General features: G+C 48.8%; 1 protein-coding gene across 1 annotated transcript in view; it reads left to right on the plus strand.

The window, feature by feature from the left end:
• P3H2 (prolyl 3-hydroxylase 2) overlaps nucleotides 1-23660 on the plus strand; it is a 64617-nt gene extending 40957 nt beyond the window's left edge. Inside the window, exons 2-15 of the mRNA XM_036389111.2 lie at nucleotides 7027-7173; nucleotides 8075-8264; nucleotides 11378-11509; nucleotides 12622-12764; nucleotides 14207-14296; nucleotides 14648-14688; nucleotides 15127-15221; nucleotides 17897-18024; nucleotides 18541-18636; nucleotides 18729-18879; nucleotides 19375-19492; nucleotides 19653-19728; nucleotides 20672-20812; nucleotides 21421-23660. Of these exons, the coding sequence (XP_036245004.1) occupies nucleotides 7027-7173; nucleotides 8075-8264; nucleotides 11378-11509; nucleotides 12622-12764; nucleotides 14207-14296; nucleotides 14648-14688; nucleotides 15127-15221; nucleotides 17897-18024; nucleotides 18541-18636; nucleotides 18729-18879; nucleotides 19375-19492; nucleotides 19653-19728; nucleotides 20672-20812; nucleotides 21421-21513 (1641 nt within the window). The 3' untranslated portion in view covers nucleotides 21514-23660. The remainder of the gene's footprint in view (nucleotides 1-7026; nucleotides 7174-8074; nucleotides 8265-11377; nucleotides 11510-12621; nucleotides 12765-14206; nucleotides 14297-14647; nucleotides 14689-15126; nucleotides 15222-17896; nucleotides 18025-18540; nucleotides 18637-18728; nucleotides 18880-19374; nucleotides 19493-19652; nucleotides 19729-20671; nucleotides 20813-21420) is intronic.
• Nucleotides 23661-26322: the final 2662 nt, after the last annotated feature.

The following is a 26322-nucleotide window of genomic DNA, read 5'->3' on the forward strand; positions in this document are numbered from 1 at the left end:
GCTCAAGGGAAAGGTAGGGAGGCAGTCCTCAGGCTGGCACAGGCCTTAAGCCTGTTGACAAAATTCCATTTACAGCATGAAAGGGCTGCAAAAAACAAGTATCATTTATCACCAGGTTGCTGTGGCTTCCTGGCTCTGGGATGGAGGTGGAAAGCCATGTGTGTTCTGAGAAGGGCGTGTTCTGGGGACACAGGAGCTGTTTGGATGTTGTTAGGTAGCAGCAGACAAGCATATACATCTGCACAGGAAACTTTGGCTCCCAAAGGGCATTCAACAGCTCATCATGTCTGACTCTTCTAAGAGGTGCTGAGCCATTGCTAAACTGTAGAAAGGGAGGAAAGTTTCTGCTGTAGGAATTTTTCTGCTTGTGTCAGATTTTTCTGTTGTGTTTTTCTTAAGTGTTTTAGTAATTACTGCCATAGAGATACCAGTGTGGAGACAGCTGGGTTAGGAGTGTGACCCAGTTATCAGTCAGTGCAGCTTGATTAGCTGCAGTGTGGCTGCTGGAGAAAATTCACATCTAAACTGCAAAGCTGCTTTTAACTGCCTGCCAAGTTTGTTTTGTTCTGATTTTCCCCTAAAAGCATGAGGCCCTCCTCCTTTGATAGCAAAGGCTTCCCTCACTGCTCCCCAGTGTGTTCAGTAAGATTCACCTTCCTTCTCCCAGGTATTTCCATGACTCTGGGGACCACCTGCCTCTCAGTTATCATTCATAATACCAGATGAAAGCTCATTATTTGTCTATCAGGGGGTGGCCTACAGGAGTGCTGGGAGGGGATAGTCACATCCTGCTTGTCCCAGCTGCTTGATTTCATTAGATTAAAATGCCTGGGCTAATCTTTGATACTTTTCCAGGTAAGCAACAGCTCAGGCTGCCACAGGGATGTTATAACAACAGGAGGAAGGGCATGCAAGAAGAAATTCTGCTGTGGAAAGCCTGGCTGGTTTTATGCTGTCCACCTTTTAGTACCAAGCACTGCTTGTTGCCATTAGTGTGTGAGTGTATTGCTTCTCCCATGCTACTCATCTCTAAAGGAACTGGTTAATTATCTGGCCAAGGAAAACTCTGGGGTGCAGGAACTTCATGGGTAACCATCTGCACAGATTCCTGAGGGCTGAATACACCCCACCTTTTCCTCATTGAAAATACTGTTTCACACACAACGGAGCTGCTCTCAGGGTTTGTTGGGCAGTGCTGAGTGTCTACACAGGACAAAATGTGGCTCAGAGTGTATTTCACAGTCAGTCAGATCGAAGGTTCAGTAAACACAAACACATTTCCCACTGCTTGCTCTGCAGATGAATCTGCAATGCTTCAGTGTGTTGGAGATTTATATGGGAAGGGTCCTTCCCACTGGGAAGTGGTTTTGCTGTGAGTAAATGCCCTTCTCCTTGTGCAGGATTTGTTACACAAGTGTGCACTGGAGCATATAATGCACAGCCAGAAACGTGTGGAAATCTTCATTCTTACATGCCTGGGAACAGTTCAAGAAGAGCATGTCAGAGAGGGAAGGAAGGGAGAATGTGAGGGTCAATCTAATTTTTTTTTTTTAATGCCAAATGGCCCTTTCAGACAAGGTTATCCAGTCTTTCTGCTCAGCATGGACTCATGCACATATAAAATAATGCCAGCGTGGTTCAAGTGAGAGATTCATTAAGAAATATAATTTCCGTCTTCATTAATTTAAAGAATTTTTTTCCATAAAGAATAATGAAGTGGTGTTTGTTTTTAGATTTCCAAGTATCTCCCACTTTCTGAAGACTAAATTCATCATCTAGTTAGCTCATTTGACCATGCAGCTACCAATCTACATATATCCGTGTCCTGAAAATTGCTTGTTGGAATACCAAAAAACCCCCAAGCCATTTCTAAATTTCCTTTCTCATGAGAGATTTTCCCTGTGCCAGTTCTGCAAATTTGTTCTGTTTTGGATTTGGAGCTACCAGAGTGATTGGTAGGCAGCAGCACACAAGCTGGGGTGATCTAAGAGGAAGTGTCCAAAGCAGGCTGGAGGTTGTCTTCATTTTGAAAATGAAAAAAACTCTGAAAATGTACATGGGGAGCCTCCATCACAGCAGTAGCAATGTAGGATGTAGGAGGCAGCCCTGTTTATCTCGAGTTGGAAGACAAGAAACTGGTAGAAGGTGTGGAGAGCAGGGGATGGTGTGATACTGAACTTAGAGATGGCCTCACACCTTTGGCTCCGGGTACCTCTTCCTGCACTTGATTAAGGCCCTTTCCTGCTGTGTGCTTGCCTTGCTCTCTGATTTTGGTGGTTCTGTGGGACCAGTTGGTGCCATAGTGGGCTGCAAACACTTCAGCAAATGTGTGACCCATCAGCAGAAGGAAAATTTCCTGATTAATTTCTCTGAAGAATTTCATCCTTCTTATTTGCAATAATAAAATAGTTGAGATAAGGTCAGATGCTATTTATAACCATCTCACTGCTCCTTGCTCCTTCTCTCCTGGGCAGTAAGCTCTGCACAGACACAACAGGATTAATCCTTCATGGCACTGAACCTTTTATTTCCCTTGTTGTGCTTGCAGGCTCCAGAGCCTCCTTCCTCTGCAGAGCCCAGTGCACTAAGCCTTCAATACAACACAGCAGCAGTGGAGCTGTGGAAGAGTTTAGAAAAACATTATCTGTTCAGCAAACCAGGGATTGTCTGCAAGGTTGGAATCTTTGGTTTCTAGGTCAGCTGAATGGTTTGAAATTTTTCATCACAGGCTCCATGCCAGGTTCATACACTCTGCAATTAACTGAGGGTATGTGCAGGTAGGTCCAGTCCTGGCGTGGTGAGGAATGCTGAGGGATCTGCCATGTTTTCCAATAAATAAACCTTACTTCTTTTCCCCTAAAAAAAGTTTTAATTGAAACTATATTTTACGTGATGAAGAAACATTGATACAGAAGCAGATTGGGTTAGGGCACTTGGACACAGAATGCATGACAGCTGCCAATATCTGATATTAAGTTCAATGCAGTGGGACCTCTATGAAAAATAGTCTGAGGTCTTGGTTATATCATACCTGTGAGCTCTTTTCTCAGGCAGTCAGGATCTGTATTGCTTTGGCTACCTTCTCTCTAAAATCCTCTGACTTTCGCCCCTCTTTCATCCTTGCTTTTTGCCCTGAAAGCTCAGGATGAGCTGGGAGCAGCTGAATACCTGTAGCTGCTGTGGTTACAGCTGCAGAGTGTCAGTGTTCAGCACAAGCAGGTGGTGGTGGGAGAGCAGCCCTGGCTGCATGAGCTGACTGTAAAGCTGTGCAGTGCTTGTCTCACAGGCCTGGCACCCTGCCTGTTCCGCTTCCTTATCCTCACTGCCAAGCTCCAGAGAGCAAACCTAAAGGACTGTGAGTTTTGGGTCACTGTAGCTGAGGCCATGGTGCTGCTGTGAGGCCTTTTCCCTGGGGAAGGGCACAGGAGTTTGTGCCAGCCTGCTGAGCATCTGGCACGAGAGGGGCTTTGCTCAGAATTCATTTGTCTGCAAGGGGTGAAGGCAAGTGTGAATTCAGAACATGTGCCTGCACGTGGAGCTGAGCCAGTCTGAGGTGTCTGGGGCAGCTCTCAGTGATGAGGTGAATCCTCTGGGTTTCTCTTTAGGCACCCAGCAGCTGAAGTGGGGGTAAAATCAAGCAGCAAGTTAGACATGTTCCAGTGAGACAGCTTGTTTCTTAAGCCGAGCAGGTTGGTGACTGTGGCATCACAGGTACAAATCAGGCTGCTCAGCATGGAGTTTGCTGTCTTAAACATACCCTGACAGGTACCAGAATGGCAATGAATAGTAAGGGTCTGTTAGAATTGTGTTGTGTGTCACCATGCAGCCCATGGAAGCTCCATAAAGGATTTTCTCAATGGTTATCAGTTCAGTTGGGTTCAGTTGTCTAGTGATGATGAAGATGCTCACTCCAGGTCCTTTCTCCAGCCTGTGTTTGTTCCTGCACAATGCTCCAGTTACAGCAGCCTTCCTAGTCCAAGCCACCTCTGCAGGCTGGAAGCCACAATCCCACTGAAGCCCAGGCCAGCACTGTCCCAGCTGGGAGTGAAACTGAGCATTGCAGTTTGCTGAAATTCTTTCATCTGAGGTTCTCCTGCTTAAAATATTTTTTTTTATGAACCACTCCTAAATCTCATTGAGGAAAATAAACATCTTCCAGCATCAGAACCCAGCAGCACTTACATGTTGTGTTTTCCCCTTCTCAGCTCCAGGTGTTGGTATGTTAAGATCAAAATGGACAGGACAGGGTGTTCCCAGGGCTCTCTCAGTGCTGATGCTCTGATTTCTTGTGTGTTCTCTGGCTGAAATACACAGGGTTTGGTGCAAAGCTGCAGCAAGAGTCCAGCAATCTCATTCCAGTGGGGTGAGCAAGCAGGGCTTAGAGCACATACTGAGGTTGTGAGTCCACATTTGTCATTTTTTCCTTGCTCGTTTTCATTCAGCAGTTGTTGTGCAAACATCAAAATTTCCTTGTGTTACGTGCTTGCACATGCTTATGGCCCCCAAGTTGCTTGCCATCCAAATAAACAAAATTACTACTCTGTGGGAGAAATGCTATTTTTTTTTATTGTTATTAGTTAAAAACCATGGAAAATCAGGCACAAAGAAAACAAAATTATTTTTTTCCAATGACTGCACAGTGAGATTGTGACAGGGCCAGGAACTGAGTCCAGGTGTCCTGAGTCCCAGACCAGACCTTCAAGCACCAAAATATCCTGCTCCTTGTGAATTCAAAGTGTTTTGGCAAAAGTTTCCCCAGAGTGTTTCATAACTAATGTCAGAGCTAGACACTGAACGTGTCTTACCAGTTAGGAATTTTGCTTTTATACACACTCACTGACTTAAAAACTCTCCCTAACCTTAGCAGCTGTTGGCTTCTTCATGTTACTTCAATGTTTCTAAGGCAAATATGGAACGTGATAAATTGAAAAGCATTGAGTTAAAATGTTCTGCTCCGAGTCCACTTAGCAAACTCCAAAGGTCATCTCTGCTGTGTAGAGCCAGCAGGACTAGACATAGAGTGAGCCTTGTTTGAAAGGGATTTTCTGTTGTCTAGAAATCAGACTCGTCCTATTTCACAGGGATGGATGTTATCCAGAACTAATCCCATCCTGGGATCTCTGACAGTTTTTGACAGTTTGCTGAAAAGGATCTAGAGCTAAGGGGAAAAAGAACATCCCACAGCAGAGTATTGCAGGTTGTGTCTCAAGGGACCACTTCCCTTCTGAGAGGTCTTTAGTCCCTTTTAAATCTGCACAGGCAGGGTGCTGTTTGTGAATAGAAATCTGTGGTGTGGAAGAATAAAATTCCCCCAGGCAGCTCAAATAGTGGCTTCTTAGCAGTCCTCTGGATCAGGTCAGCAGCTCACAACTCCCAACAAACCTTTTGTTCCATCTTGACTGTCTCTAATTACCAACTGCAGTGGCATTCCCACAGACACTCAGCAGGACCTGAGAATTCCCTTTGTGAGATGCTCTGGTGAGTCCTTTATCCCACATCCGATGGTGTCCAGCTGCAATGAACTTTTCCAGAGTGGGATTATGTTGAAATGATCTATTTCAAAATGGAACCAATGTTTCTGAATAGGAATGTCTCTTTAAAAAAAAAAAACAAACAACCCAAACTTCTATTCTGGAGGAGTTTTGGTTTTGTATGTGCTGTCCCGGTTAAAAATTTCTTATAGTCATTTTTCATGCCTGCTGGAAAGCCAAGGGATTATTATGGAGAGTGGTGTCCTTTGGAAAACTCCAAATGAAAGACTGGAATAGATGTTGTTTTTGCAGTAAAATCTGGCTCCCCTGCACATGTTGTCAGTACAGAGATAATCCTTAAAAACTTCTGAAGTTTACACAAGGCAAATTTTTTGCGTTTCTGTGGGCACTGCAGCACAGCTGTGCTTTGGTGTGCAGGGGGGTGGGCTGAGATGCTGTGGCTCTCACCTTCCTTTTGGGGGCATTCCTGTGTGCTTCCTGGGCTGGCTCTGCCCTGGAGCCACTCTGCCCTGCTGCAGGGGCACAGGATGTGAAGCTCATGCTCCCCTGCAGGGCTCTGTTCCCATCCTGCTGGTGGGGTTTGTCTGCTGGGTGCCTGTGCAGGTGAGCTGCTGTTCCATGTCCCATGGATGTGCCAGGGCTTGCTGTGGGTTTTGCTGCCAAGGAGAACACTTGGACTCAGCCTAGCCTGGGCTAGCATTAGCCTGGCCCTGGCTGACAGGTTTGGGTTGAACTGCTGATGTATCCCAGGGACCTGACTGCAGCTTGCTGGTACCCAGTGGTGTTGGCTTTCTTTCAGAAGCAAGTGTTTTAGAGACTTGTCTCATGCTAGGTCGTGCAGAGGTTTCACCTGAACATCTGTTCTGCTCCTGATACTCCCAGCAGCTGCCATGGATGTGTTTAGCACTAGCAGTTCTGTTTGTTTATGAGGCTTTCTCCAGGGTGAAACTGATGTCTGGTCCTCAGTTCTGAATCTCTAAAGCCAAAATAATATGAAATATCAAAATAAACCTCTCTTTATACCTCTGCCACCATCAGCAGAGTCTGGTCTTTTGCAGCTATACACAGCTGAGCTTAATAAATGGTCCTCAGTCCCTGTCTCCAAACAGAATCCCTCAGCCTGGGCAAAGCTCAGCCTCCAAGGCTTGTAGAGAGAGGAGTCTTTGCAGCTGCTCCCCTCCTCTCTCCATCTCATATCTCATGAGAGCATCTTTCCACCTGGGACTGTGCAGGGGGTTGGAGTAGCTGAGTTGAGAGGATGTGCTGCTGGAACACAGGCTGGATCCCATCATCAGCAGACCCTGTTGCAGTGACTTGTCTGGCTCTCAGGAGCTCCAGCTCTTTCCATTTCACGGATATGGGGCTTTCCTCTCAATTCAGCTTTTTTCTTTAGCCTCTGCATTCAGGTTTTCCTTGGTTATCCCATCATTTCCCAATCCAGTGGTGTCAAAAGGATGTCAGAGGATGCAGCATAAACTGCTGTGTTCACCTTCTACATCACCAGTCTCACTTGGTGTTTCTCACCTTGTTACAGCTGAACAAGCTGGAGGAGGCAGCAAATGCAGCTCACACCTTCTTCATGGCAAACCCTGAGCACATGGAGATACAGCAGGACCTGGAGAACTACAAGACCACGTCAGGGAAGGCCACCTTGATTGACCAGGAGGCCAGGCAGCACATGGTGAGTCTGAGGCTGAAGAGGTGCCCAGCTTAAGTAGCAGGAAGTCTGGAGAGGAGAGACTAGGAGGCCAAAAGAAATTAATCTATGAATGGGGGAATTCTTACCAATACAGCAAAACAAACTCTCCCTTTCTGCATTTTCCCTTAAGGCAAGCCTGCTCCTGCCTTCTCTAGGCACTCTGCTCTTTGTTTGGTTGCTACATCCCCAGCCTGATCCTTCTGTTCAGAGAGCTCTGGGGTTCACATGGCTGTGAACACATACCAGCAGACAGCTTTGATGGAAGCCTCCATGACATCTCAGCTCCTGTGTGTTTCTTTTGACCTGAGTTCTCCCACCTGGGCAGGGTACATGCACATGGGTGGCTGTGGTGGTGAGGATGCAGAGTGGCAAGCAGGAGAGTGTCAGCTGCTTCCAGCTCCACAAAGCAAAAGCCCAAGTCAATGCCAGGGCCAGCCCCAACTTCCCAGTTCCAATTTCACAAGACTCAGGGGAGCAGGAGCGGCTGTTGGGTGTAATTAATGGAGGTGCTTATTAGGGGCCATTCTAAAAAATGAGCAATCTGTTCTCTTGGCATTCAGTGTTGTTGTTTGGTGGAAGGGTAAAAACAAAAAAAGATTTTTTAAAAAATATAATGCATAATGTAAGAGTGGCACTGAGGATTCCCTAAGTATGGAGGATTCAGAAGAGCATTTAGGAAGGTTTATTAGGATCCACTGGTCCAAAGTCCATCAGTGGCTTAAACATGGTTTGGTACAAGTGGTTATATCTGATAGGTGTCTGGGGAGATTGTCCTGTCCCTGTCCCAGTCCCCTTGTCCCTTCCTTTGAGAAGCACTGCAGGATGCTGTGCTCCAGGCAGCGTGGCCTGCTCATGGTTTGTGTTCTGGCTGCCTGCTTTGCAGGAGGACTACAGTGCTGGGGTGAGGCACTATGACAGGGAGGAGTATGAGCTGGCCATTGAGCTCCTGGAGCGAGCCCTGCAAGGATACTACTCTGAGGATGAGGATTGCCAGCTCATGTGCGAGGGACCGCAGAGGTTTGAGGAGCACGAGCACCTGGATTACAAGGCTGGTCTCTATGAAGCTATTGCAGGTGAGATTTTTTGCATTTTTAGAGTTCTCACCCTTGGCCCTGAAGTGTTTTTAGTTATTGAGTTTGGGCCTTTGGCTGGATTTGTGGAAGTGTCTTCCCTCCCATCTCCGCTGCTGGTGAGTAACGCTGCAGGAGGCACCTGGAAGCCCAGAAATTGCAGACTCAGAGCACAGTGAGCTAGAACATCTCATTTTGGTCCTGAACAGAAGCTGGGATAGAAGAATTGCATTTCCAGATGTGTGGAGCATTTGCAGCTTTCTGTTAGAGCTGGAAGTTGAGATGCTTTATCTGAACTGCTTCCATTTCCCCTGTACACAGTCTCACACACCTCGCTGGAATCCAGACATTGCTGGCCTTTGTTTATGTTTTCTGTTTCTGAGAGCATATGAAGAGAGCAGCAGAGTTCTCTTGGCCATGCTCCAGGTGGCCAGGAAGGTTGCCAAAAAGGCTCGTAACATGGATTTTCTCCCCATCCAAAAGGATGGATTTGTCATTAGTGGAGGCCTACCTAATTATGATCTTGACTGAAATCTCTGGAGAGAATGGAACGTTGCTGTGTAATCTTCAGATTTGCATGTGTGGCTCTGAGCCAGAGAGGATTAAAACAGTTCATTCTCAGTGGAAATGAGATTACATTTAATTAGTTGTAAGGGAAGGAAGAGCAATAAATTAAGGTTTGTTTGGTGACAGAAATCTTATTTATCTGCTTATGGTCTTGGAGTTGCATCAAGCCCTGAAATCTTGCTTCTTATGTGGAAAATACTTCACTCAGATGCAGAATGTTTTTTGGGTTTGCATAATTCTGTTTGTGTCGAGACAGGAAATCTAATTGAAACAACCAAGAGGAGAAACCACCAGCATACCGGATGGGAAGCTGCCCTGGTGGGGTTTGTTTACCATGCAAAAAATAGAAGTGTTGGAAAGGCTGACTTGGTACCAGTGTGGCTGTCAGCTGATCAGGCCTGCTTTTAGAGCCTTGAGCAGGACACCCATCAAGAGAGCAGCCTTCAGTGGCCAAGCAAGCCCAGCATCCTTCTCGCTGGAAGCTGCTGCTCTTCAAACAGGACAAACTGTTCCTGTGCTGTGCAAGTCCAGTGCAGCCCCAGTGAGCTGAGGAGGTGTTTCTGTGCTGGCCCTTCCTGAGCACAGGCAGGCTCATGGTGTTGCTCAGAGCAGGACATCACCTGGGGGGGGACAACAGCCAGAGGGTCCCTGCAAGTGCAGAGGCTTGGCCATGTGTGCCTGGCCATAACTACCCCAAACCCCAGGACCATCCAGGCACCCAAAGGAACATGGAGCTGAGGGAGGGAAATAAGATCCTTGGTGCAGCTGCTCTACTGTAGGAAACTAGGTGGCTCCTTCCAGGACAGCAAAATCCAAAGTTCACCCCTGGTCCAAGGCACTCAAGGCCCAGACATTTCAGTAGGGAATGGGAACATGTAATATACCAAGAAAAGAGAGTTTAGGTTTCTTTAAACTCATTTATTTTTAACCCAAACTGATTTGCTCTGCTGCTGCTTGGGGTTGAAACACTCTCACCTTTCCCCCCCAAGGACAGATACATTTCAGTGAATTGATTACAGTACCAAGAAAAAGCAGTACTTCTCATTGATGGATTGATTATTTCAGATCTAGGATGCTTAAAACAGGTTTAAATTACAACAATATGATTTATGTCCTTTCCTTTCTTGCTTTTCCTAAAGTAATACCCTGGATATGCATGGTAAGTCAGACAACTACTCAGACTACCTGTCAAGAGCCAAGAGCACATAGGCACTGTTCTGAGTTTCCACTTGGTTTCATTGCAAATTCCTCAGGTGGTTTTTATGGCAGCTCTAAGAAATGCTTTGGTTGCTGAGCACATGATTATTTTTCAAGACTGTGTTTGTTTCTTAAGGTTTTTAATGGTGTGCAGAGACAGAGCAAGCAAATTAGATTTGTAAGTACATTGCAGCAAAAGCTCCAAAATGGAATCAGATGTCAGTGTTGGCTTTGAAACTGTACAGCTGGTACAATGCCTATACTATGGAGTCCCACTAATTAAGAAACTTTGTTAATGGCAAATATTTACCATGTGCTTGTGATTCTCTGGGGGGTGCCTCATCTTTGAGAAGCAGCAAACAGGGATTTCTGCTGCCCAGATTTGCACCTCAGACCTTTCAGACTGGCCTTGCTTGGCTGTGCTGAGAACCTGCACCAGCCCCTCTTAGCTAAACCTCCCCGTGCCCTCCGGAGCTTTCTTGCTGCAGGAAAGGAGAGGATTAAAATGAGCTGAAGGAAGGGAATCTGGAGCTGGATTTCATGTGGCAGCACATGTGGCCACCTTGTCTTCACCCCTCTGCTTGCTTTGTGGGTTTGTCTCTTGGGGCTGAAGTGCTACCTGCCACCTGCAGTCCCTGCACGCCGCAGCAGCTCCTGTCACACCAAAGAGATGCTCAAGCTCCCTCTACAGTTGAGAGAAGGAGGAAGGCGTTTCCTAAAGGGGGCAAAAATGTAACTACAACTCTGTCAAATTGGCTCTGGGGAGGAGCCTGAGCTGTCGCCACATTTCTCTTCACAGGGAAGAGCAAGGCACAATTCTTCCCAAGGATTTCTGAGATTCATATTCTCTGAACCTCAAAGAAAGGGAAAACACAATTCTTATCACTTGCTGTGCCTGCGTTGTGCCAAAGTAGAATGCAATATGGAGATTGTTTATCCAAAGTGAGGATGTTTTGTGTCCTTGTCCTATCAGGGCCAGCTGTGTGTGTGTGTGTGTGCTGGGACTGTCGGCTGACAGTCAGGAGATTCTGTGCAGTGTGAGCAGTTGTGTGCAGAGTGAGTGCTTGGCAGATTCAATTTAGATGAAATGTATATAGTATAGTATAATAAAGTAATTAATTAGCCTTCTGATATCCATGGAGTCAGATGCATCATTCTTTCTCCCTCACCAACGTTGGAGCTGCCTTTGAGTCACAATATGAGCTCTTTCCCTCGGTGCACACTCACCTGCCAGGCCAAAGCAGTGTGAGTTGCACATCTTTCAGCTGAGGAGTTTGAACCTCTGTCTGTCCTTGTCTGGGCACCATTGCCATCCCCTCAGCTCAGAGCAGCTCTCCCTCTTTTCCTGGCAGATCACTACATGCAGGTCCTGGCCTGCAAGCATGACTGTGTCCGGGAGCTGGCCACGCGCTCGGGCCGCATCTCGCCCATCGAGAACTTCCTGCCCCTCCACTACGACTACCTGCAGTTTGCCTATTACAGAGGTAAAGTCCTGGTCCACACAGCACTGCTGAGTTCTATCCATTTTGTGCAAGTTCTTCCATATGGGAATAAGGCTATTTCCCCCAGTGCCCACACTACAGTGATGCAGAGGCACGGTCTGAAAGAGAAGCAAAGGACAAGCAAATTGGAAATGGTGTCTTCAAAAGTCAGGTTGACTGAAATACAATGAAGTAGTTTTATGAAGGTTTTTTAGATGATCAGTCAGGTTTTAAAAGCCCAACCTTTAGCTTAAAGATTACTTTTCTTTAAATAAATCATGCTTTTTTAGGGTCCTTTCATTTGTCTTTTAATAGTAAAATCCTTGGGATTCATATGTTTCACATTTTCTGAAATGAACTGATGCATTTTCTAAATTAATATATAAAAGACATATGACTTGGGTCAAGCTTATCCCAAGATGCCAATTTTTGACAATTAACCAAATAGTTTTAGGATTCGCAGCAAAGTTGCAGGAGTTGGCAGCGTGGCAAAATGTCAGGGGCTGGCAGTGCTAAAAAATCATGCCAGTTGTGTGGTTCTGTGTGCTATTTTATTATGTTTTGTTACATAAAAGAAAATAGACATCTGCTCTCTCAGGCTTTTGCTAATAACTTTTTACTGAAAAGGGCAGACTGTGCAAGGGTCAAAATTTCTACTAAAACATAAAGATTCATCATCACAATGGGAAGAAAGCAGGAGGAGTCAGTTCATGTGTGGTGTACAGGCTTCTTTATTCCTCTGCCCAGTTAGAGGTTTGCTGTGGTGGGTGAAAACCCCTGGGCCGTGAGAGATGCTGCACAGATGGGAAGCAGTTTGATGCCAGACAGTATCCACTGTCTTGCAGTCCTGCCCATTCATCTCGATGCAATTTGGATACCATCTGATCTGTGCATGATGGCAGAAAAGTCTTGTTTCTGTGCCTCAGTTTCCTTGCTGGGGAAGTGGAGTGGTTAAGACAAAGAGGCATCAAGAGAGCCCCGTGAAGTTTTGGGCTGCTGCTTCAGCTGATGGGGAGCTCAGGCTGTGCTTCCCTCCCTGCAGAGTCCCCTCCTGGGCTCTGTGTGAGCCCCCTGTGCCCTCCTGTGCCCCCCTGACCACTGTTGTGTCCCCCCAGTTGGTGACTATGTGAAAGCCCTGGAGTGTGCCAAGTCCTACCTGCTGTTCCACCCGGACGATGAAGATGTCCTGGAGAATGCAGGTTATTACGAGGGTCTCTTGGAAGGTACAGTGGATCCAGCCACCATCAAACCCAGAAAGGTGAGACTGAGTGACACCTCAGAGCTCTTGATGGGACACTTTAACAAAAAAACCTGGTGGAAATAAAAGCAGCCTGGCAGCTTTCCCCCAGTGGGACCACTTTAAAAAAAGAAGCAGAAGTGCTGGGCTTGCTGATGATGCTGAGCTGGTGATTTTCAGGGTGCAAGTTCAGAGTCACTGGTGTGGGGGAGACACTGGTGGACAGAATTTGCTTTAAGTGGGTACTTCAGCCTAGTACAGCCCGAGCAAGAACAGGGAGGGCAGTGACCAACAGTGTAAACCCTCCTCTTGCCCAGTGCTCCGGCAGACACACGGAAGAAGAAGGCAATGAAACACCAAGCAAAGGGCAGCATCTCTTCAGACAGGGCTGAGAAATATTTCCCAGGGGAGGCTGAGATCTCAGCATTACTCTCAAATCTCTTAGCTTGGAGTTCAGAGCTCAGCCTGTTCTGCAGGCAGTAGCTCTGCTATCGCAGGGTTAGGCTGGGGTCAAATAACCAAACTGTGTGTGTTCCATCACCCAGCAGGACAGGCTTTCTCTCCAGTCTGGGCAGCCCTTATCTCTGGCCCTGAGGCTGCCTTCCTCACCATACAGAAGTTCATCCCATCCAATCCCATCCCATCCCATCCCATCCCATCCCATCCCATCCCATCCCATCCCATCCCAGGTCATTCCCCTCGCACCATAAATAAAGTGTTGGCAGGAACTGGTTTTTCCATTCCTTTGGGAATTCCTTGACTTCCAGGCAAATCAAGGTGAACTTGGTAAAGTACTAAAAAATAAAAGCAAAATTATAAAAAGGAAAACAAGAAAAACAGTTGTTTTCCCTCACACAATGAATTTAGGAAAAGAAACCTGAAGTTGACAAAAACATTTAATTGTTTACAGTGTTTTGACGTTTTCTGTTAAAAAATGAATTTATTTTTACTCTGTACAATAGTTTTCTAGGAGAAATACTAGTGTTTGCAGATTTTTCATTCAAAATAAAGCCGCCTGATGGACAATTTCCAGCTGGCTATGCTTTGTGGCCCCCATCCAAGCACTCTGAGTGCATCCCAGGGCCAGGCCATGGGCTCCATGGGGGGAACTGAGGCACAGCCCAGCCAGGGTCCCTGCCCCACCAGCCTGAACTTGCCCTCATTCTGCAGCTGGGGTTTCTCTAGCCAGCTTTTGCCCAGATATTTTGAGGCTCATCAAGGTGTTCAGGAATTTCTGCCAGCTTTGGACACATGTTTTGGGGATTCAGGCTTCCTAAATGAGTTGCTGAACACCCTCTGTTGTGTATTGAGTGTCTCAGCCTTGTGCCTGGGGTTGCTCCAAGCATCCTTCAACCTAAAGAAACCAGCAGCATTGCATGAAGCACCTCTGAAGCAGAGGTGCATTGCCACCGTCTTGCAGAAGCTGGCCATGTGCAACTGCTCGTGTTCTCCTTCTCTTGCAGGAAGCCAGAGCGCTGCTGCGGCGGCACAAGCTGGAGTCCCACCTCCTGCGGGTGGCTGCGGCCGGCCTGGGATTCACCTACACGGAGCCGGTAACGCCTGCCTGTGCTGGGCCAGCAGCTCACAGCTCTAGGACCAGCTCCCCCTGCCCCTCTCCTGTAAATCCAGCCCTCTGTAGCTGACTCGGGAGCTGGGTCTTGGCCTGGTTTGTTCCCTGTAGGAAAACAGGGATGGCAAAGCAAAGGAGGCATTCCTGGGGTGAAGGGGAGGCGCATACAGCCCCGTTGACATTTTCAATGTGGTGAACTCAGGCCATTCCCCAAAGTTAGGTGGGATGGAGCCAGAGAGGCTGGCTGATGTCCCTGGGAGTCAGGCAGAGCAGGTAATGCCCTGGCTTTGGCTGGAGCATTAAATTAAGAAGTTTGTCCTCTCTTTTCCCACAGAATTACTGGAACAGGTACGGCGCCCGCCAGGATGAGCACAGGTGAGCCACAGCTGAGCTGCAGCTTCACCATTCCCCATGGTGGGATCATGGTGGGTTACCAGCCTGTCACTCAGGTGTGTCCACCCACCTAGCACACCATCCTGGTTGAATTAGTGCCCTTTGCCCTTGCCATTGCAAACATTCCCACAAGAACCTTATTTTAGTTGAGTACCTCAAAACCAGCAATGGTCTAGAGGGCACTTGATAGCTGAAGCAAGTGGTGCTGGTCAGATTTGTTGGTGGAAGCTCTCATTACCAGAAAAGCAATGTTTGCTACAGGATGGGGTGGGTGAGGGCTTCAGCTTGTATGGCTGTTACATTGTACAAAGTACTGATTTGCTTGGGGTTTTTGTGTGTTAGTTTCCAAAGGGAGCAAAAGTGCAAGCTGAAGAACTTGTGGCCAAAGTCATGATGTTCCTCTTCTCTTTTGCTCCTCAGTGTCCCATCAAGCATCAGCAGTGAACCCGAGGATGGGCCCCGGCTGTCCCTGACAAAGAAACCCATGCCAAAGCCAGATCGAGAGCTGAAGGAGGGTAAGGCTGGTGAATATGTCTCAACAAAACTGGGATCTTTTTTCCTGTTGCTAGAGACCTCAGACTGCAAAGGCTGGCCACTGGGCAGTGAGGGCCACTCCTATTTGAGGGAGTTCAAGTTTTGTTTAAGAGACAGACAAGTCTTCAGTGCTGCCACAGAATTTCTGGGTCTGTGGATCCCAGGGCTCTGCTGTGCTCTTGGACTTGTTTTTCCACCTGCTGGGCTACTCAGTACAGAGCCCTGAGCCCTGAGATGTGGAGCTGGGTCTTCCTTACCATGGGGAAAGCAAACCTGCAAACAGTAGCTTTCTGTCCAGGTGCTTTTAAGATCAGTGTGTTCCCTGTTGTCCAGGCTGCAGAAGGATGGGTGCTGGAAGCAGCCTGTCCTGATGCTTTGCTAAATGTGCTGGATCTCACCATACTAGCAACCACTTCTCTTTGCAGACTAAGCTTATGATTTCATGTCTTAGCTCACATGAAATCACTTTGTTTATAAGCCTGTCAGCAGACATTTCATCTGATTTCAGCACATTTTCGGCAGCCACAGAAAATACCATAACATCTACTAAAGATAGGATTTTTCCCCTTAACAATTTTGAAAAACAATATTGTAGCCAAGCACCAAAGCAGAATCCTTGCTGCAAAACAAAGGGGTCTCAAGCCAGGAGGTGTCTTGTGTCTCTAGTGAGCCAGCTCCACAGCAGCAGGCAATTAAACCTCCCTGTAATGCAATGGGTGGTAGCTCTTTTTGGGGAATTTCACAGCTTTCCCCAGCCCAAGTTGTGTCCAGCTGCTCAGTGTTGTGTTCAGAGTGTTGTTATCCCTTCTCTAGCTGTACATAAAATAGACAAATACCACAGGAAGATACCAAAGATCTTGCTTAAGCCAAGAGCTGGTTGAATTATATTTGTTGGCCTGTTTGCTGTTTATAACCCAGTAATTTCAGAGTCCTTCTTTCTGTTTTTATTTCTTTCTATGCTCTTATTCTGGTTTACTTGCAGAATGTTTTTGTTTACAAAGAAAACTGAATCCATCATAAAGGAACTGGGATTTTTGTCCATCCAGCTTCTGCCTTTTTCTGTTGTCTTTTTTTTCTTTCTCTCTTTTTACTTGGAAAAAGAAAAGGCCGAAAGAGAAAAGGAATTTTAATTTTGTACTCTTCTGTACTTCTACCCTTCCCCCCCTCCTCCTTTCTGCCAATTCCTTCTCTCCCAAAAGTCCAAAGAATTCCTCAGTTTCTCTGGGGTGTTTTTCACAGAGCACAGACACAGGAAACAGGTCTGTCTGTGCTGGTACTCAGAGCAGGCAGAGGCAAGGTGGGAGCACACTGTCAGTGTGGGACAAGGGTTCAGTGTCCATGGCACAGAGCTGCCCCACTTGTTCCCTGGGAGGAACCAGGAGAAATGTTGGAAGTGTTGAGCAATGCCTTCTGTGTTCATCCCTCATGTGCTTATGGCTGGGGAAGAGCAGCTGAGCTGGAGAACTCAGCCCTGTATTGGAGCATGCCAGGAGTTTGGATTTGAGAATTCTCATTCTGATCCAGCTGCATTTGCAATAAGTGTGGTTATCAAGCAACAAAATCAGCACAGTGAACACCAGAAACATCCCATATTTTCCATTTCCAAGAAACCTAACTCTTCAGAAATAAAGCTGTGAACTAATGACAGGGCTTGTGGGGTTTACGTGTCCTCCATAGGCCAAGGAGACCTGCCAAGAACACAGTTTTGACTCAGTAGACAGGAAAAGTAGAAGTTAGAAGAGCATTGTCACAGAGAAGTTTCCTTGTGCCACATGGTGGGGGGAACTCTGCAGCTCTGTTTCCTCTATTTTATTGCTTGTCTGTGACAACAAGTAATTTTCTTTACAGTTCAGATGTATTTCAGTTTTTTCCTGGAGAGACATCTGGTTTAGGCTTTTATTGTTACCATTTCTTTCCTTTTCTTTCTTTGAGGAGATGTGTGGAAGAGGCTTCAAAAGATGGTGGTTTAGGGGCCTTGCTCTGGTTTTTGGATCAGTCAGATTTGATGGGGATGGATTGAAACCTCTCATAAAAAGCTTGCAGGTAGAGGGAGGCAGTTCAGAGGCAGGATGTGAGGGATGGCAGGGACAGCCATGGAAGCTCCTTTGCCTCAGTGGAGGAGGATTATCCCGAGAGTTCTCTGGCTCACCCACTCCCTGCCCTCCTTCTTAGAGGAGAGCAGTGCTTGCTGCAAGCTCAGCACCATGTGAGGCTTTCTCTGTGTATGGCAGACAAAAAACACTGATGACAGTTGCAGGGGGTGGCTTTGCATGCCAAGCCAGCAGCATCCACACAGCACAAATGCAATGGGAACCTACACTGGTGTTGACAGCTGGGCTGGAGAGCCAAGTTAGCCACTGTCCCTATTTTTCCCTATGTCCCACTGGGGTTTGGTGTTTCCAGGCTGTGGTCCCTGCATTTGAAAGGCAGCTGTTGAGAAGGCAGAAAAATGCTGATGCTCCTGCAGCAAATTGATCTCATCTCCCTGTGTTCCCATTGCTTCTGTTTCTTTTGTGACTGAAGGGAGGCCACACTCTGCTGTGGAGCTCTTTGCCTGCCAGCACACCTGGGTGGCTTCAGCTGGCCTCCAGCCTCTGTACAAGATGTCAACAAGGCCAGGGCACGTTCAGCAGGATGGTTTTGTGTCTCTCCTCAGGGGGCCCTCTTCTCTACAGCGATGTGAAGTTTGTCTACAACTCTCAGCAGCTGAATGGCACCCAGCGAGTGCTGCTGGATAATGTCATCTCGGAGGAGCAGTGCCGGGAGCTGCACAGGGTGGCCAGTGTGAGTGGGCAATGTTCCTGGGCTGAGTGTGACACCTGGATGTGTGATCAGCCCCTGGAGACCATGGGCTCATGCCTTGCTGAGTGTTGCAACTGAGGGCAGGATGCCTGTGGAGAGCAGGTGGATGCTTGTCCCCAGTGCACACCCATAACTGCAGCACGGGAGCTGCTGCTCCATCCTGGGCTGCAGGACAGAGCCTGTGCAGAAAGAGCTCTTTCCCCATGTTATAACAACCCAAAGGATGTTCATCCACAAGTCTGGGTGAGCCTTCTCATTCACCATTAACTGAGCTTGGCAAGGCACTGAGGGTGGGCTGAACATACCCAGGTAGGAGGTGGGTGGTTGATATCCTGCATCTGTGCTCACAGAGAGCTGCAGCCCCTTTCCACCCCAACTGACCTGGCCCAGCGAATGCAGCCCTGGGGGATTTGGGGAAGAGGGTGCCATGTACTTCCATTGCAGATCCCTCTCTCCTGACACACCAGTTCACCCCTCATCTATATTCCTGTTCTCCAGGGGATCATGTTGGCTGGAGATGGTTACAGGGGTAAAACCTCCCCCCACACTCCGAATGAGAGATTTGAAGGAGCCACTGTCCTCAAAGCCCTCAAGGTACAGCTCCCTCCTCCTTTTCCTCCTCTCCTGTGCCCTCCCTCCCAGTGTGCACATGACACTGACCTCCCTTTGCCCCTCTCCTTGCCCAGTATGGCTACGAGGGCCGTGTCCCCCTGAAGAGTGCCCGGCTGTTCTATGACATCAGTGAGAAGGCTCGCAGGATTGTCCAGTCCTACTTCCAGCTCAACTCCACGCTCTACTTCTCCTACACGCACCTGGTGTGCCGCACCGCCCTCTCCGGTGAGGAGCAGGGAGCTTGGGAGGGCTTCAGCCCTCCAGGGGGGCTTTATGAGCTCAGAGCAGCTCTGTTGTGCTTAATGCTTAAATTGGTGGCCAAGGGCTGGGCAAAGTCAGCATCCCACAGCAGCAAAAAGTGGGACTGCTGTTCCCCAAAAAAGTAATTTCTGGGATGTCTCTTGGTTTTCATATCTGCAACTCTTCCTATTTTCTCCTCCCTTTTCTCTTGCCTCCTCTTGTCTGTCCCTTCTCCTTTCCACCCCAGCCCCAGCTCTCCATTTCACTTCCCTGCAGCCAGGAACAGGCAGAGCTGTGCAGATCTGAGTCCTCAGATGTTGCCTTTTCTCCCCAGCCATTCCTTTCCTCCTCTCACCTGTGAACACCACCTGCAGTGGGGCCAGGGTAGGCTCCCACCCCATGATGGGACCCCATAGAGCATGGCATTCCCATCTCATCCATCCCTTCTCCTTCCCCCTTCCTCCACATGGCCCTGCCTAGGCCAGCAGGAGCGCAGGAATGATTTGAGCCATCCCATCCATGCTGACAATTGCCTCTTGGACCCCGAAGCCAACGAGTGCTGGAAGGAACCTCCTGCCTACACCTTTCGGGATTACAGGTAGGAAGGAAGGGAAGGAATCTCCCCAGGGACCTCTCTCCCTCTGGCTGTCCCCCACCCATGTCTTCATGGAGCAATGTGGGATCTGTCCAGGAGGTGGGGGGTCAGCCTTGACCTCCCCAGTGCTCCCCTAACTGGGATTTCCCACTTGCTTCCCCAGTGCCCTCCTGTACATGAACGCAGATTTTGAAGGTGGCGAGTTCATTTTCACCGAGATGGACGCCAAAACTGTGACAGTGAGTTGGTGCTGTGGGCCAAAAGCTGTTCCTCAGCACTCCATGCTCAGGGCTCTAGGCTTCCCTGGGCAGCCTGTGGCTCCTTGCAAAGAGCCAATACAAAATCCTGCTGCAGAGGTGCACAGACCATCTGCTCCCTTCCTAGAGGCCGTGCCAAGCAGTAAACCTGTGGATTAGGGATTCTCCCCTAATTCTCTCCCTAATTCTCCCCCAGTGCAGGCAGAGGGATGGCTGGTAGTTGTCCCTGGCCTGGAGGACTGCTGAGCTGCCACCCCATCTCATGGTCAAACATGAGCTGGTGTTTCCACACAGATGCAATGCCTGATCCAGGTCTCTTGTTCCAGAGTGGGTCACGGTGGTGGACATCAGACGCTGGAAGGGATGTGGCTCAGGCATGAGCCCTCACCTCTGTTTGGGGCCATTAAGGAATCTGGGCACCCACTCTGTGGTTGGACAGAGGTCTGGGCACCATGCTGGGGTCTCTGGAGAAGCTGGAGGGTAGATTGTGTCTACTTAAGTGCCTGAGGGTTGGTTTGGTTGGCAATTCTGCTCCCAAGGTCCTGCAGGACTCTTGGGGACTCTGCCAAGAGAAGAAAGAAAGAGGTATTTGATAGCCATGCCAGGCTTATCCTGGACCTCCCTGGAGTTATGCCATGGCCCCATTGTGCTCTAGATGGTCACCTGTAGGCTTTGCAGAGACTCCATGCCATCATGTCCTTTCTGCACAATGTCTGCACAGCAGGAGCAAGCTTCACACCCCCCTATTTACCCCACACATTTTGCCAGCCATGCCCAGAGCTCTACATGTCCCCCCGAGCAGCTCACCAGGTCCTGGGGTGATGCAGAGGGATGCCCAGTGAGGTCCCAAGCCCCAGAGCGTGGTGAGCCCAGCCAGGCCAGCGTGTGCAGCCCCTTGCCAGCCTGTTGTGCTGTTTCCCTGCAGGCCTCCATCAAGCCCAAGTGTGGGAGGATGATCAGCTTCTCGTCGGGCGGCGAGAACCCCCACGGGGTGAAGGCGGTCACCAAGGGCCAGCGCTGCGCTGTGGCTCTCTGGTTCACCTTGGACCCTCTCTACAGAGAGCTGGTGAGTCCCTCCATCGTGTGTGAGGGGAGTTGGGGCATACCCAGCATCCCACAGGAGCCGGGACCATCTTATTTTCTCTATTCCCAGTCGATCTGTTTTTCTCCCATTAAGCCCTCACCGCAGCACTCCCATGATAGGAGCTGGCCCCAGGGCAGGTTTTTCCTGCCATTCCTGGTCCTGGGCACGCATTGCCCTTGGCCCGTGGGGTGCAGTGCTGGGCTGCGGTGCTGAGTGGGGCGTGGAAGGGCTCCGTGCAGGGCTAGGCTGGCCATTTCTGACACCTAGTGGCAGCAGCGTGATGGATGGGGAACTCCTGCAGAGCCATCCACAGCTCAGAGTGCTCTGTGAGTCCCGCTGCTACAGAACATCAGCTCTGCCCCAACCACTGCAGCCCTGCAGGGAGGAGGGAATCAGGCATTGAGGTGGAAAGGGATTTGATTAATTTTGCCCAGCAAATCCCCAGGCTCTCCCCCATCCTCTCACCTACACTGCTGGTTCTGGGGTAAAATCCTTGCTGTGTGTCCTCCCAGCAGCCTGAGCCTCACTGAATTAGCTGGAGCAGGCACTGAAGCTCTGCTGTTACCATTTCTTCCCTTCCCCTCTTGCAGGAACGAATCCAGGCAGATGAAGTGATTGCAATGTTGGACCAGGAGCATCTAGGACCCAGTGAAATGAACATCAACCCAAAGGATGAGCTATGAACTAGGCCAAAGACTTTTTCTATTAAATATTTATTTAATATTGTTAATCTTATTAGAACCCTTCTATTTTTGTACAGAGATGCTGTATAAATTAACAGGTTAATATGATTGTGGAGTTTCAGGAATGCCTCTTCTGTGTTTAGCACAGCTTTTGCTGGAGCCCTCATCCCTGTGCCAGCATCTCCTGGTGGGGCTGCCTCCGCTTCCAGCATTCCCTGTTTTTCTCTAGTACTTCTCAGGACTCATTCAGGCCCACTCTACCCCCTTGTACCCCCTTGTAGAACCCTTTTTTTTTTTTTCTCAACCAAAAGTAGCTGCTTCTCTTTTAGCATCTGCTGGAGAAAATTCTCAGGTGTCCTAATGCACCAGTCTTCCTGCTCCTGCTTCCTGCTGGGGGAAACTGGACTACAAAAACTGGAGTTATGACTGTCTCTCACCATTTGAAATACGCCTTTTACGGGAAAAAACAAAGGAAAACCCAAGTCCTAGAAAAATGGAGATCTCTCTGTAGCCATGTGAAGCTGGTGTTTGGGCATTAATTCTGAGCAGAGTTTCTGGAAATCAGCTGCTGAGCAGGGCCATGAGCTGTGCAGAGGGTGAAGGGATGTGATTTGCAGCTGACTCTGGTGAAATAGGGTCTGTCACTCATGTTCAGTCCCTTCTCTTGCTGATGGCCTGGGACTGAAGGATGCTGCTTCACACTGCATTATTTGAGCTTCCAGCCCAGTCTGCTGCTGGTAGAACCCAGAGTTTGTAGTCATAATTTCTGGGACCCTGTTGGAAAGCAGCTTAGGAAGTTACAGTGCCATGGTGTTGGATGGTGATGGTGTAGCTCTGCCCTCTGGATGTCCTGGCTGCATCCTCCCATCCTGGCAGTGCAGAAGCAGCAGATGTTCATGGTGTGGTAGTATCTGTTTGCTCAGAGGAGTTCTGACCAGCCTGAGGATGTTGCAGTGAAAGCAAGTAGTCAAGTAACTGCTGCTAAGCCAGTAAATAATTCCTCCCCAACCATTAAATTTAGTCCTGTGTGTGGGATCAGAGCAGCCCCTATCTCAGTCAGAACAGGCACTGAATCACAGGATTTCTGCCCCAGACATAAGGGCAGCTTTTATTTTGACCCAAGAGCTGCTTCTGTTGCTGGAACACAGTTCCTAAAAGGCAGGTTTCAGCAATCTTCACTTGAAATTACTGCAAGGCTGCAATCTATCCAGAAAACACTACAGGGACCTTTGCTGCAGTTCACATCCTTGAGCTGCTTTGCTCAGCTCCCTGCTGCATTAGCACTTTCACCAGTCCTTTTCTACTCCCCTCTGCCAGTTTTGGCATTCCCAGGACTTAAAATCTGCCACAGAGAATTGTCTTTTCTCTTTACTCCTGTAGCTTGTGCCTGTTCAAACTTCCCAGGCTCAGAAGCCCCCTCTTCCCATCCAGTCACTGGCTGCAAAGGCTGTAGACAAGGATTTCTGTAGAGACCTCAAAAGTTGCTCCTGGGCAAGGTAGAGGGAAACTCTGTATCTGGAAAAATAAATGTCCAGACTGGGAAGAGGGAACTATTACCACCCAGAAAATGTTGGAAGAGTTACTTGCTGCATCTCCTCCAGTGCTGCATCTGCAGAGGAAAAGGCTCTGGCCATTCTAAAGCTACCAGCATTGCTTATTCCTTTGTTGTTATCTCCCTTCCCTCATCGATTGTTCAAAAGATTCATCCCCAAAGAACTGCCCACAGGTTCCTGCCTTTGAAGAGCCTTCCCTGGTTAAGTGCCTCTTCTGTAAATGCTTAACTCCATCCCCCTTTTCAAAACAGCAGAGGAAAAGCTGGGGAGAAGAAGGGGAGGGCAGCTGTTCACTTTGGAGAGCTGACCCCCATTTCATGGTCCCTCCATGTGCACCACACTGCTGCATCCAAGGCTTGACTCTGAATGCTGCACCTTCCATGTGGGCCTGTGCTGCCATCCCCCAACCACCACTGCCCAAGTGCATCCTGCAGAGCTGCCCCTGTGCAGCCCCAGCCCTCCCAGGGGTGCCACCAGCTGCTTCTGCTGCAAGGAGAGGTGCAGGGGCTGGCACAGGTCATGCTTGGTTTGTTCCTGTGGTGGTTAGCCAGAGCTGTGTCTAAATCCAGGGAAAATAAACTAAACACATCTGGGCCTGTCTTTGTCTTTCTTCAGTCAAATATTAGATGGAGAGACTGGGGAGTTTGGAGTCTGTCTCATGATGGTACCTGTGCCTTTGGGGTTTCCTGCCTTAGATCTGAGAGCACAGCCCCCTCTCCCTGCTGGAGCAGTGTGGACAGTGTGTGTGTGTGTGTGTGTGTGTGTGTGTGTGTGTGTGTGTGCTTTTGGCTGCCTGTCCCTGTGCCTTGCTGTGCATCCAGCTGTGCAGTAGCTCCCATAGCATGGACCTGCTCCAGGCAGTTTGGTGAGCAGGAGGGACAGTCCCTGTGCCCTGCTGGGTGTCCAGGGCCACGGCCACCCTGGTGAATCAGCTCTGCTGCACGGCCAAGGAGCAGCCTCAGGGGATGCAGCATTGCAGGACTCACTGCAAACGTGCCCCAAGAAGGGAGAGGACTCTGGGCTGCCTGGGCCATGCTGCTCTGCCAGTGAGACCTGCTGGCAGCCTGGGCCACGCTGAAGCCAGGAAACGGGAATGCAGTGAGTCAAAGGCACTTTTCCTGTTTGTTTGTTTTTCCAGCTCTGGTCTGGCAAAATCTAGCTCAGAAGTGGATTTGTGTTTCTGCTGCAACAGCAGAGGTGGGTGCCAAGTTTGTTGGCACTCTGTAGCCTCACAGGAGCAAGCTGCAGAACTCTTTAGGGTATGCACCAAAATGCAGCATAGGTTTTTGCATCTGTGGTATCCAAGTGGGATGGGTTGCCACCAAGGTGGCTTGGACTGAGAAGTGATTTTAACTCTTGGATTTGAGGTAGGGCCTGGTATCTGCCAGAGCTGTCAGGGTCACATCCAGAGTGCCTGCAGGGCACCTGCATCCCTGCTAAAAGAAAGCTGACAACAATACTAAATGTATATACTCCTCCTTGGTCAAATATGCCCCAGGGACAACCTAGTGCACTTATATTTTTGTTTCCTTCTACTTGGGTTCATGCTGTTACTCCTCTCCCAACCTGCCAGTCTGGTAATTGCTGTTTCCTAAAGCCCCATCATGAAGCAGCTCCCCAGGGAGGCAGTGCTTGCAGCCACAGCACTGAGCTCAAAACTGATGTGCATTTCAGAGCACACCTCATGGCTCCCAGGCCAGCTCCAAGGCTTGCCCACCAAAGGGAAGCACAACCCATTTAGATGTTGGCCGTGTGTTGTTCATTCCCCAGTTCTATCACCAGCAACAGGAGCCTTTTGGACATGGAGGTGGTTGAACCATGCCTTAGTTCCTTGTTCACTCACCTGTACCCTCCCTAGTAATAATAATAATAATATATGTAGAATGGGATTAGCAGGGTTGATTTATGACAGTCCTTGAGGGAAAAAACAACCTACCCATAAAGGAAACATAATGGAATTTAAAAGTATTTAAAACAACAACTGAGGTGGTTCTGTGTGTGTGTGTGTGTGTTTGGGTGTGGATGTGGTTTTGAAAGTGAAGCCTGCATGCTGTTAATCCATGCCAGGGGACCTTTACTCCCAAGGAGATTTGTTTTTCTTTCATGTCCAAGTGGGCCCAAGCCAAGTTCACTCAGCCCTTGCACAAGGCTGCTGCAAGTTGTGGGGGCACTGGGGGAGCCTGCTCTGTGCCACAGGCATGTCTCAGCAAAGGGGAGCCCATCATATTTCAGGACAATACAGATGAAATGATGCCTTCATTAGGGACAAGATGGCACTTTGCAGTCAGGGATGCAGCTACAGAATGTGAAGAGCCAGTGACAGCAAAAGCACCAAGGCTTGGGGAGCAGTGGCTGACAGGAGTCATGACAGCTCAGCAAGACACCTGATGGCTCATGCAGAGGGTAGGAGCATGGGAAACACCTTGTGTAAGTAAAGAACCTCCAAGAAAGGCCAGCAGAAAGTCTAAGGCTGAGCCCCCTTGGGCTGTAAATGCCTTATTCCAAGTGGCTGCTGAAAGCTTCTCTCCAGCCAAAAGCTCACCCCTGAAACCTCACCTGAAAATAAGACTTGGGGCTACTTTCAAATTTCTGCATCTATAATCAAGGCTGAAATACCTAAAGCTCTTTATGTCCAGTGGCTACGGTCTAAAGGAACCTGGACATTCCATAGGCATTAGCCTGAGAGACTTTCTGAGGCATTAATTTAAAGCAACTGAACCTTGCCAATGTTCTTGTGGACAGTCAGTCTTCAGCAGCTTCACTGGATGATGACTAATCCCCATTATTTCCAAGCTTATAAAATATGGTGTGTTTGGTCTTTTTGTATGTTCTCTTTATTTCCCAGGCTCTAGACTGATACCCCAAAATATAGCAGCTCTGATCACCCTGTGAGCCCCTCTGACAAGCTCTGCCAGCAGCCAGCCTGGCTGAAACCCTCTGCTGCTGCCACTCCATCCCACCCCACAGCTGCATCCATCCCTCCTGCTGTGTCCCCACCCTGCTGCTGGCTCTCTGACCTGGTGACGGACAATTTGGGTGGCACCATCCCCACCGTGGGGTTGGCAGTCCCTGTGCAAGGGTGCCCCCACCTCAGAGCTGCTGGGGCCGTGGGTGGGAGCAGAGCCTGCCCTGGTTTGTCAGCTTTGCATTGCAGCTCAGCCACAGAAAAGAGTGGCAAAGCAAGGAGATGGAGTTTGCACTGAGCCCTGCTCATCCTTCCTGCTTACACCTGGGCAGAGCCTGGGCACTCACAGGC

Source organism: Molothrus ater, chromosome 10 (assembly GCF_012460135.2).
Source record: "Molothrus ater isolate BHLD 08-10-18 breed brown headed cowbird chromosome 10, BPBGC_Mater_1.1, whole genome shotgun sequence".
Lineage (NCBI taxonomy): Eukaryota > Metazoa > Chordata > Aves > Passeriformes > Icteridae > Molothrus > Molothrus ater.